The following is a 13,353-nucleotide window of genomic DNA, read 5'->3' on the forward strand; positions in this document are numbered from 1 at the left end:
AAAAAAATACCACAATATAAAACATAAATGCAAATATGATAAAAAAAAATTTATTATCTAACATTTTCCTTTTTTTTATCTGACTAAAAAAAGAAATGTGGAAGTGCCACTGCATCAATTTTCGGTAAAAGGTCGACTGAACTCTGTCTTGTGTGCTGTGATTCCGATTTATGCAACAGTGATTGCGGTAAATAATATATTGCTCTTCGTTAAGTTTTGTGAATAAGTCACCATTCAATTTCAATTGGTAACTCAGTTAGTTGACAGCTCGAATAAATATCACAATATACCTTTCGAAAAGATTAAATAAAAACACTTCTGAATCTAGGGGTTAAGTTGATACGAAGTAGATATTTAAATTAAATACAATAAATAAAATATATACATAATGTACAAGGAGAGAGATCTTCAGAGCAGCGAGACCTTGTAAGTTATTTGAATAAAAGTATCTCTGGCTCAGGGTGCACGTGTAGTGCGACAATTCAGTGTAAAATATTCATGGTTATTCATTGGATTGTAAGCTGTTTTACGCCCCGTTCGAGAAGTTTTCACTCATATAGAGACGTCACTATATACCGGAGAAAGGCTTTAAATTTAGACTTTATTCGGCACTCAGTACCATATATCAATGAGGGTTCTTTTAATCGTGCCAATGCCTACCGTGAAACAGTGCTTTGGCTCTTTATGTCTCATTTGAAGTACCCACAACTTTCTTTTCAATGTGCCCTGCACTTGTCGAAGGAACAGTTGCAAACTATTCTTGTTTGACTTAAATCCACCGCAGTCGTGATTCGAACAACCGACCTTACGATCACGGAGAGGGCGCTTTACCAACTGAGCTACAGTGACGGTTCAATACATTGCAAGACACTCTTTAAAACATAAAGGCCACGTTTACTTAGATGAGCATTGTCGCTTTGTTTTTTTTATGAAACTGTTAATATTAGATCTTCAATTATACAAAGAAGAAAGTAAACTGCACCACGTTTAAAGTGTGTATGAACATGTTCAACTTATATAAAAGTAAGTATTTTCCTGTGTTTTCAGGAAACAGAACAAGACCAATCACTAAAACAACAACTACCACTATTCTCACAACAACAATGAAATGTAAGTAAACCTAGGGCATGATTTCTTCTTCTATTGTATGTTAAGTTTTACTTAGAAAATACTTTCGAAAATATTATATCATTTTGTCGCTGTATGCTATATAGTAAAGCCAAACAATGATATATTTTTTTCAAAATTATAAGGTAAATAAATTCACAGTATCGGTACGGTTTCTTATTAGAATAAATTGTTAATACATGTACACGCTTCCCCGAATTGCCTCAATGTTTGTTTGTGGAAACACCAACACGTGCCGCTGGAGGGCTGAAAATTTATAAATATAGTTACCATACAGGGCCATTGAGTAATACATGAGGGATCTCATTCATACAAACACCTACTGTGGCATGAACTGATGAACAGGTATCCACCTCGCAGCGGATTTGTACATGTATCCGCGTCGTAAGAATCAGAATCACCTCCTCCCTATGCAACTCTAGAGCAGACCCTGTAATTAATCTCAGTGAGATGTCGTAGATACTAAAATTTTTGCATGGTGTCCACTACGACATCTCAGAGCAATCCCATACAACGTAATTCAGGGTTTTTGCCCCGACTTTGACCGCTTGTTTCAATCAATACGGGCTGAAATTATTTTTTTTTTTCATTTGGACATCCATTTAAGTCTCTATCAGTATGAAACACTCGTTTCTTACCTTTCAAAGGATTAGAGCTAGCAAAATATAAACGTGTTTATTTTTCATGGCTGTTTGCTATTCGTTTAAACCTCCGACGCTGAAGAGTTCCGCAACAGATTGCCTCAAATACTTCTTGCTATAGTTCATTCCTATATGAAATAGTAGTAGAACAGGTATAACTATTTTTAACGTTTTTGACCTTGACCATAGACATTAAACTTGTCCATACTGTGAACAGTTACAACTAGAAATTTCAAATTTCACAAGTATATATCCTATGGCTTGACGCCTTACTGAAAGTCTATTGATAACTGAGAATTGTACTACATGTTTATTTCTTATGAGAAGGTCTTCCCTTGCGTACAAGTAAATTTCACCTTTGACCTCTAACCAGTAATTTAATGTTACACAATATTATGTTTAAGATTCGTTTCCGTTCGACTGCTGGGAAATCCTACATAATGGATATAATATAACGGGCGTATACCAGATTTATCCCTGGGGATCCAGTGGAAAGTCCATAGACGTACTCTGTAACATGGATATTGACCCCAAGGATGGACGGTAACTTGCCTTTAGCCGACTTTATTGTTCCAAACATATCTTACTCACGCCCACAACAAATACAACAATTGAGACAAACATTATGTTGTACAGCATTTTTGCTTTCTTCAGTTCCAGTTACATGTAATGTGAGCTTCCCAAAAATTGATTATTCTATAAGATTAGCACATATACAGCTGAATTGACTATTGCTTTGTCTTAGTCTAGTTAGAGTATTGATTGATATAATTGTCATTTAAGTTTTTTGCCATACCAGAAAACGGTTTTTTTTTAATTTTTTTTAGTTTTTAATACACAATATGACGTGGTTGCCTTATATCATCTGCCATAGCATACTATTTGTTTAAAAGTTTTATAAACACAAAAATATCTTTGACGTTTTATATTTTTAGGTATTTCAATGGCGTCATCCTTTAACTGAAAATTTTAATAGAACTTGGATAGAATATAAAAATGGTTTTGGCAATGTGTCTGGAGAATTCTGGCTAGGTAAGATTTATATTAAATGGCACATTGCAGATCAAATAATTTATTCAACCCTAAAGAACTACTTTCTAATTTTTCAACTACGATATTTAAATCAATATGTGATACTTTCGTTTTTCGGCAAATTATTGTGGACACGCAACTAGCATTTATTCCCTGTATGTATTAGAACTGTAGGTCTAGTATTTAATGTATATGATTTGATAATACTCAGTTATAACCTCACTGATACGCAGAAGAATCGCAACAGGCAGTAAACTACAAATATAACATTTTCTAATCTAATAATTTATAAAAATGAATGCAGTAAAGTAAAATGTAGATTTAAAACCAATTGAAATGATTTGATTCAAACGTTGAGTGTTATCTCTAAACCTAACAAAGTAACACATAAGAAAAAAATTGATGTAACCATCAATTGTCGGCCGGGAAATAAATAAAGTAAACAATGAAAATGAGTCTTGATCATCAAACCACTTCGATATGTGTGAAAAGGCATGCGTCTAACAGATGGAGACGATCGTTGCGAATATCTTAAAAAACTTATAGTTGGATAAAAATCGAACAAAAACGATACCATTTTAAACTTTATCAATTCCTCAAGCAAATATTGGCTGCATAAAATATAAATTGAAGTAAGACACATGCATCGCCTTTATTCAAAAATGTGTTTATTTTCAATTTAAGAATATAGGACACGCACTGTGTAGAGTACGTTTTTATGCAAAAAGTAAAATTCGATGCTCTAAAAAATGGGACCTGTCATTTTTCGATAGTAAGCGATGAGCAACTTTATATATCAAATATAATAAATTATTTTTACAGATTCACTTTATGGAAATAAATATATTATTTATCTCGTATTTTATAAACGGAAAGAACATTCTGATTAACAATCTTTTCAATGTTAAGAAAACCTTTAATTCTGAATTACTTCTCCCACCTCAATCCTCATACACTATCACTTAAACTTATATGTATAGATAATCCCGATCCTCCGGCCTGCAATAACTGCTGAAAAACGCCCCACTCTCGTCCATTCAACCACAGCGTGCAGGTCTACCATGCAAAAAAAAAAAACAAAAACAAACAAACAAAACAAAACATTTGATCAAAAGAACTATTCTTTGGTATTTACAGATGCTGAGGTCGAATATTCTCTAAACTAACACAGTGAAGTAAACCTTGGACTTCCGGTCTACGGACTGACAATTCGGGCTTATTCCTGCTTTTATGTAGTTCATTTTTGCATTTGTTACTCAACTTTTTCTTTATTATGTGATTTTACAGCAATACGTTTCAGTTATTGAATTACGAAGAAATCTTCGCATTAAAAAAAAAATACTTATTATTAATGGATACAAACGTTTGAAAACCGTAAAATATTCCCACGTTTCATTAAACATGCAGGGGCTCGTAACATAGAGCTTGCTAAGTTTTTGACTTAAGTAGGGTCCTAAGTACGGTTTAAGCATAATCTTAGGACCTGACTAAGTACTACTTAAGTATGTCTTAAACCGTAACATAAAACGAACTTAGCTACTTCTTAGCTAAGTCAAACTTATGTTAAAAATATTTCATATGAGTCATCATATGGTTTTTGATTTTATATAGATATATTGCCAAAAATGATTCAGTAAGGGTTTTAATTAATCACATATTGAAATAAGTCCTTACCTATCGGTTTAAGTTATGTTTGATTAGATTTCGTATTAAAATTATACTTATGATATAAATTATTCGGAATATTTAAAAACAAATACCTCACGGTGAGAAAGTGGCGATTAGTGGTTCATTGTAAATATTCACGACAATTGTTTTATCACCTGAGGTGTTTTCCGTTTCCCTTTTGTAACTCTTTTGTTTTGACAAATGTTCACTTACCCTGTTATTATCGCAGACAAGAAAAGATAATCGACCGCCTATCCGCATAAAATTGAAACTCTAAAAGTTCAATACATTTTGAATCCCTGCTATGCATCAGGCCATGCGTGTCAAAAGCAAAAACTGCAGAATTTTTATAAGTACTACTTAACAGCTTAAGTATGTCTTACACCATAACATTCTCTCTCTCTCTTTCTCTCTCTAGAACTGTAGTGAGCCCTGTCTAAATCCGCACTTGTCACGTTCTACATTTACTCTACTTTACAGATACTTTAACATTACTGTCATTACCCTCTTTCTTTTCTGTTTTTAACAAATTATACAAATTTTTTCAACTCATAGTTTCAAAGTGAAAATACAGATTCATGGCTCATTACTGTTTTCAATTTATTTCTAAAACAGAAGCCCCACTAATTTCAGACATATCCCTAAGATAAGATAAGATAAGATAAGATAATATTTATTTAAAGTCGGGTACATCAACAAAGAACATTAGCTCTGAAGAGCTATTTTCCGTCTACCTGAAATTAAATTTTGTATTTATATGTATGTTGTGTTGGGAGTGATATTGGAATCAGTGATCAGCCCCTCCCCCCCCCCCCCCCCACGCAAAAATAAATCAGCGTCAAATAGAGATAATTTTCTTTAATGCATAATATGAATAGAGGAATGTTTTAACATCGAAAATCAACATTAAATGATTCTAAATATTTGTACAAGAAAGTTAAGATATACTTAAGTCACCTCTGCCGGTCGCCTAAAACCCCAGTCACATTTCCAAAAACGACCAACGGCCGACGGGTTTTGAAGCAAAAATGGGATTCTTCGGGTGACAGTCGTCAGTTTATCGGCCGTTGTCTTGGCCGATTTTGACCTATTTTTTTGTCGGCCGACCAATTTTGTGTCCATCGGTCCAAGTTATAATTTTTCATGCGTCGGTGGCCGATTTCTTCAAGTGCAATTATCCGTCGACCAACCTTCGATCATCGTCCGACCATCGGCTGTCAGTTTATTAAGTCGGTCGTCCGTCGTTGGACAATAAGGGTGTTGAAAATTTCGGCCGACGGTTAAAATCAAACTGTAGCTCAGAGCTCGATGATCGGGCCACTATTGGCCGACTTGTGAATATTTAACCTATTAAGGATACATAACACAAACAAAATTTTGATGCATTGATTGATATAATTTTCTTGAACGGAGATAACATCAATAATTAATCCGTAACATATAAAGAAATCTTAAGTATTCTTTGCTGCTTAGATATGCACCATTTGTCAATTCCATACAAATTTTACACACATTTTCAACACTGAGTCACATTTTTTACGATTCTGCCAGTTTAATTGCGTTGCAAACATTACTCCACGCCTGCTAATCGATCACTTGCACAACCAGCAGTTGTGTATAACAATCAAAAGAGATCGATTTCCGGTTGTGCAGTTGATGCGAATAATTCCAGTGCACAGGTAGTAAATGGACTCGATTCAGGCAATAATTGATATTTTTATTAAAATATAAGAATGTGATTCCATGAGTAATTTATTTTTCTTTAATTTTACACTCTCATAAAATGCAGTGATTGTCGATTAGCGACTATATTTGTTTTGAAGCAAGGGCTGGTAGAGCGAAAACGCTGATTGAAAACAGTATTCGCCGACTAAAATTCGTTTTAATCTCAACTAACCTTGAAAATTCAATGTCCACCATGAGTATGCTACAAGTGCATCCTATCCACCAAAACTGGGACTTCGATATGTGTATAATTTGACAAATTTTCGAAGAAAATAACATTGCTTGTGCATGCGATCATTCAGTTGTGAAAGAGATCTCGGGTTATGCATGAGATGAAGGACAAAAAGTTTCAAACTTTACGAATAAAATTAAACATTATATAATTATAACGTAGTCTTGCAAAATTTAAAACATTAAACTATAGAATTTTCTTGCAAATAAGATGAATTTGTGAGAAAAAAAGATATATAAGATAAGTAAACTGTTGAAGTAGATCTGTTAGGGGAGGGGGTTAAAGTTTCAGTTACAATCAATATAATTACAGTAAAAAAATTATGTGTGTATTATTTAAATCATAAATCTTGTGTGAATTATCCAATGCATCTTTAATATGGCTATTCCGTATGCAAAAAAAAAAAAATAATAATAAAAAAAAAAAATTAAAAATAAAAAAAAAAAAAAAACAGCATATACTGGGCAGTATAACATTTTCTTTCAGTACGAAATTGTTTAACTCAAACATACCTTACCTTTATTAATTATTTTGACGGTACTTCAACAAAAGTGAATTTTTCATGCTTTCATTTCATATATATTTTATAGTAAAAGTGCTGTCTGTGAAAAAAATAAGAGGCAGGCTCTCGATGATATTTGTTTGCCAAGGGGTAAATATTTCCTGGTGTTTTGAAGCTAGGTATCCTGAATTTTGTTATCGAGATGGAAAGGATCAAGATGACAACATCACATTACAGGTGCTTCTGGACAGGACCCCCCCCCCCCCCGGACTTGTTGGACACTTTTTTTTTCTCACAAATTATATTTATTACATTTATTCATCATGTATACCATAGGGGAAAAATCGTCAAAAATTCAAAATAATCGTTCAATAAAAAATATCCCTATTAAACATTCCAAATAAAATTAATGCAAAGCATCAAATCAGCCGCAAAATTTATAATTTCAAAAATTACAAGTACTTTCTTTATTTGAAAAGCATCAATGCATGGGAAGCACAAAATATTCAAAGCTGAAATAGATCAATTTCATTTCAGACTGTCTTCAAAGCAAAAATAAATAAAATGGTTTTTTTAATTTAATAGAAATTTTAGTGCATTTGTTCATCAAATGGAGTCATCAATGAATCAATAAAAAGTCAATGATGAATTATAAGAATGTATGAATGAAGATGTAGGTCTCTCAAGATGAACCACATGCTGAAACCCTGGATCTTTATCACGTGATAATACCCATGGTTTCTGCAGTAGGCTAATCAAGGCGCGTAGTTTGATGGAAAAAATGTAAGAAAAATATTTGTTGTCAAATCTGTTGCACATTGAAAACAATTTTTACTACAGTGTGTTGAAAAACTTTTTCAATTTTTATTCACCTTGCAACTTTAACCACTTCCTTATTATCTGGAAAACCATGACGATTTCCTTTCATATCTTGATTACTCCCTGGTTGGGGAGTATCTATTGTAAACTCTTTCTATATATTAACCATATATTATTAATTACCCAATTACAAATGACAATGAAATTGTAACAACAACAATAAATGCTCAGTTTAAAGAAATTTTTTAAAATTAAGATTAGTTTACAGAACTTATGAAAAATAACGCCTCATTTCCCGATATAAGAGATCGGCCGCTGCTGCTGAAAAAGTCAAAATGTGCTTGCAAAAATGACTGTACATCATTGGCGGATCTAGAAGGTGGTTCCTGGGGTTGGACCCCCCCCCTCTATTTGATAAGAGAGAGAGTTATGTAACACGGATATTTTATTACGTCTAATATTTTGAATAAAATAAATACTTTGAATAAAAAAAAAATATTTCGAATAAAATAAATACACTGTACATGTTGTTCATTCTCTGTCCTTTCTGATCGCTATAAATAGAGTTCCCTCGTTTAATATGCTTTCCTCCGAGTACCGTCACATACAATCCGAGCCCTGCTTGCTTGTTTGTGTTTTTGTTTTGTTTGTTTGTTATTGGCTTGTCAAAGTCCCCCATAGAACCGTTGAAAACTCAGTGTTGCTAGGTTTAAAGTGCCTACATGTATATGCATGAGTGTTGGACACCTGGACAACCCCCCCCCCTTTTTTTTCAAAAATTGTTGGATCTGCCCCTGCAACGTCTTCATATTATAGACAATATTTAACATTTTATAATTACCAAAAATAAAATAGTATAAGAGGTGAATTATGGAGATTGTATAATACTTGCGTAACTTTTTATCCTTTATCTCATGCATAACCCGAGATCTCTTTCACAACTGAATGATCGCATGCACAAGCAATGTTTTTTCTTCGAATATTTGTCAAATTATACACATATCGAAGTCCCAGTTTTGGTGGATAGGATGCACTTGTTGCATACTCATGGTGAACATTGAATTTTCAAGGTTAGTTGAGATTAAAACGAATTTTAGTCGGCGAATACTGTTTTCAATCAGCGTTTTCGCTCTACCAGCCCTTGCTTCAAAACAAATATAGTCGCTAATCGACAATCACTGCATTTTATGAGAGTGTAAAATTAAAGAAAAATAAATTGCTCATGGAATCACATTCTTATATTTTAATAAACATATCAATTATTGCCTGAATCGAGTCCATTTACTACCTGTGCACTGGAATTATTCGCATCAACTGCACAACCGGAAATCGATCTCTTTTGATTGTTATACACAACTGCTGGTTGTGCAAGTGATCGATTAGCAGGCGTGTACTCACGTCACCTATCTGAATATAGATCTATGAAATATATTGCTGATTTCGAAAGAAAAAAAAAAAGATTTTTTGTGTTATTTATCCAAGTCATCGGTGTCCCTAGGAAATAATGTGACTGCTCCGTGTCGCCCGATACTGTGTCGGCCGATCCTGTTCTTTCAGCCGACAAGACCAGAAAAATTTAGTCGCCCGACCATCGGCTTAAATGTGACCTAGGCATAAGTTTTGGTAAGATTGCCAAATCTTAGTACGCTTCTAGTTACGGTCTTAAGTTTTAGACTGTACTTAAGTCCTACTTTAGCACGGTCTTAGACTTAAGTAGCCTTTATTTTACTACCCCCTGGTTTTTTTCTGCTGGGGGGAGGGGGGGAGGGGGGTCAACTTTAACTTCTGTATTACATAAACAATAAAGTAAAAAAAAAACCCACAAATATACAGAGATAACGAGCGCACACAGCAGCAGATTATTATGTATGTTAGTGAGGTGCACACGGCCGGCAGCCTCTGACCGCACACAGCAGGTCGATAGGGTTCAGAAAAGTTACCCGTGGGTGCTTACACAGAATGGCGTCTTCTTCTAATGGATACACACCAAAGCGTGACGTCATACCTACACATTCACAAAAGGGGTACAGCACAGGAATACTATAGAAACACAAATTTTCGTGGGCATAAAATTTCGTTGATTTGTCATCAAATATAGTTTAGAGGACATTTAATTTCGTTGTTTTGAAAGTAACCCTATTCAATATATAGTCATATATAATTTCGTGTGGGATTTAATTTCGTTGAATATTGTGAACAACGAAATAAACGAAATTTAATCCCCCACGAAAATTTGTGCTTTTACAGTATATTATATAGGGGCTCGGCACAGGATACGTACAACAAATTGTACTACACTTCTATTGATCAAATGAAAATCATTCAATTTACTTAAATCACTGATTTGGCGAAGTTTGAAGATATCTTAACTTTCTAAGTCCAAATTTATACCCTGTTTATAATTTTTCATCTAAAAATGATATTGCATTCCTTTTGTATTTAAGTATAAATCTTTTATTGATTAATTAATAAGAATATTGTATATTGCGCATATGTATTGTTAAACTTAATATTGAATTCAAGATATATGTTTCATGTGAATGTGAGACATGTACATGTATATAGAGAATAATCCATACCAATTTCCATATCACATTCTGTATCAGCCCGAGATTTCAATATCAGCCATAGTCCTAACCCTGAGGGCTGATTTTGGTCGAGGGTTGATATAGCATATGTGGAAAATGATAATTTTCATTATTTTTATTTCATGCTTAGTAATTAATTACAGCACAAATTAACATGAGAAAAATCATCATAGACAGATTTCTAACATATACATACATTATTGTCTTACACTGTTTAGGTATCTTTCTATCTTTCAAGTAGACCCGATCCATAGTTAAAACAATCTTATGTTAATTAAAGTATCCTAACAATCAAAAAGTTAAGATAAAAAGAATACATGTATGTAGCCCCAAAAATATGTTTTTATCACAAGTTCTATTTTTTAACGGTTTATTTACTAGGGGTGTATTTTGATCCGTATTAGCCCTACAGAGCTGACACAGCTATTGTGACACCAGACATATATATCGCATATATAAAATTATCTGTATTTATGACTAAGTATGTAATAAATCAATACATGTACTTAGCAATTCTTCTTTATTTTTATTAAGGAAATGAGATCATTCATCTTCTGACAACACCACACCGAACATTGTTTCATATTGGTATTACAAATATTAATGGCGGTTCATGGTATGAAAGATTTGACAACATGAAAGTAGCATCTGAGGCTCAAAAGTTCACTATAACTCTCGGAAGGGCATCTGGAACTGCTGGTAAATGAACAACATGTATTTACATTTAAATTACTGGATATATTTAATTATTTATTTAGTAGTGTTTTAGTAGGATTTTCCCGTTGTTTCCCTATCAAGACAAAAAGAATATGGCGGGTGTGACCTGTCGTCAAAGGATGCTTACCCCTCTATGGCACCTGATCCCATCTGCGATGTTTTGAAAGTCCATGTTTTCTCTGCTCCTATTTTGTATTGTCTAATGGACTTTTGATCTAGAATAGTCTTTGTTATCTCAATATCTTTCATTATTTTTCTTTTAAGCTTTTATAAAATTTCAGGCGATCGGAGTACCAATAAGTCTTCTGGCGGTTCCATGGATGGGATGCCATTTTCATCATACGATTGCGACAACGATTTACTTTCCGGTAACTGTGCGGCATCTTACGGAGGGGCGTGGTGGTTTAACTCCTGTTACAATGTTTTTCTTAATGGTCCAAGAACACATGACTATTACGAGGGTGTTCTCCCCTCTTCAACCTTAAATTCATCCATTCTTATGATAACACGACTGTAGCATCAAACGTTTTGAGTACATTTCGCGGTATTTATTTCAATCTTTAACGTATCAGGAAGATTATATCACATACTTACTGTAATTACACACTTATTGTAAATTACTTCTCTTGACCTGTTTTACTGTACCTACACATGTATCATGAATAAAAACACTGTATCGAACATAAAACATGCAAAATGATGACTTCAAACGATATCCTGATTTCATTAACTTGTTAACCTTGTTTCAGAACTTGCCATGCTCTTGCGTATTTAGGCATGAACTTCACAAGCAGGTCAAAAGGGTATATTGCTACATGTACTATACATGTTCATTATGGAAGTTGACAATGCAAAAGGTAAAGTTATCTCGTTCATCATAAAGCTTTGATGTAAGATTACCATTTAAGTCAGTCTCTTTTCTATTGTATCTTTTATTTCAATCTCACCGGGATATGTCAACTTGACATAAAAAGCAAAATAACTAGTATTTAATTATAATATATCGTCGATAGATCAAACTGTTGAGTTGAAAGTCACACTAAGTGTTTTCTTCTTCTCGTATAGAAGTTTTTTAATAAGTTCTGCATGTGTTTTATATGAATATAGAAATAGGTCTGTTAATACCGTGGCGTAATTGGCACACATGGCAATTCCGACATAGTGTTGGAATACCTGGCCCCGGGATCATGAATCAGTCTTAGACTTAAGTCAAAATTTAAATAATCTATAAAATTTTTATGAATTGTGAGCCGAATCTCTAAAAGTGCACAAAAAAGGAGTCCTTTGGGCAAAGTTAAAAACATTTTCATTCTGGACTGCCTATTTTTTATTTTTTTTTATTGAAATACAGATTTTTGACTTAAGCTTACGATGTTTCATGATCACAAGGTCAGATTACCAAATAAATACATACATACTGTCACTTATCAATTTCAGAGTAAATTTTAAGATTTAAACAATATTTCATTATGAATAAAGGCACTGCCTATGTAAGTCCTCTCCATATCAGAGTACTTGTGTGTATTTAACAAAATATTTTGCAAAATTTAATGTCTAATTACAAGGTTAGTATATTTACGAGTAGCAGATGTCTATTATGTCGAAAAGCCTTGATATAGATTTATCATTAAAAAAAGTCGCATAAAATTTGGAAAAGTACATTTTAATTTAAATGATTTTGGTAAAAAATTAATTTTAATTTTATAAAACTCAAAGTTCTTTGTCGTTTTTAAGTATTCATATTTGATTGACAACACTTCTCGAAATACTGCTGTATACCGGTAGTACTTTTGAAATTTCCCCTTCCCAGTTTTAAATATTTTATAGAGTAGTAAAGAGAATAGACTTGATAGAATACTTATTTGAACCTGCTATGCATCTTTGTAAGGATTTTTGTGGAGTTTTGAAATACAGTATATTATATTGTAATTCAAATTCATTTTCATTGTTGGGAATATGACTGACAATAAACGAGAAGTATATCAAAAGTTCTGAGAACTATCTAATAAAAAATTAACCGTTTCACGTGTATAAAAAGAATATATAAAAAAAAACTGACATATCGTTTTGCAGAACTTCCTCCTTAGAAAGGGAGCTGTGGGTGTAAGTTAGATTACCACTTGCATAAATAAATCTTAGTTCCTCTAAAATAAAACTAAAATAATAAATCTTATAAACAAAGACAGCGTTGTAGCTGTTTTGTCATCTGGGAAGTGTACATATGCATTTTATCTTATACTAATATTTGTTCAATTCTGCATTATCGAAGACCTAGAACTACATTTTCTCGTTACAAACTAG

The 13,353-nt window shown here is 33.1% G+C and overlaps 2 protein-coding genes across 2 annotated transcripts; both read left to right on the forward strand.

Annotated features, from left to right (window-relative positions):
• Nucleotides 1-93: 93 nt before the first annotated feature.
• Nucleotides 94-2,316, forward strand: LOC134234147 (tenascin-N-like; the record flags this gene model as incomplete). Its single annotated transcript, XM_062716210.1, has 3 exons — nucleotides 94-187; nucleotides 1,048-1,110; nucleotides 2,174-2,316. Coding segments are annotated over 3 exons (300 nt in total), but the record flags the coding sequence as incomplete, so codon positions are not given.
• Nucleotides 2,317-2,709: 393 nt separating this feature from the next.
• Nucleotides 2,710-11,695, forward strand: LOC134234156 (fibrinogen-like protein 1-like protein). The gene is made up of 3 exons (XM_062716221.1): nucleotides 2,710-2,801; nucleotides 10,870-11,034; nucleotides 11,334-11,695. Exons 2-3 carry the CDS (start codon nucleotides 10,971-10,973, stop codon nucleotides 11,567-11,569), a joined length of 300 nt encoding a protein of 99 aa, XP_062572205.1. The 5' UTR covers nucleotides 2,710-2,801; nucleotides 10,870-10,970; the 3' UTR covers nucleotides 11,570-11,695.
• The last annotated feature ends 1,658 nt before the right edge of the window (nucleotides 11,696-13,353 follow it).

The sequence above is a fragment of the Saccostrea cucullata genome, unplaced genomic scaffold (genome assembly GCF_032062105.1).
Source record: "Saccostrea cucullata isolate Sc308-1 unplaced genomic scaffold, CSIRO_AGI_Scuc_v1 ctg14564, whole genome shotgun sequence".
Lineage (NCBI taxonomy): Eukaryota > Metazoa > Mollusca > Bivalvia > Ostreida > Ostreidae > Saccostrea > Saccostrea cuccullata.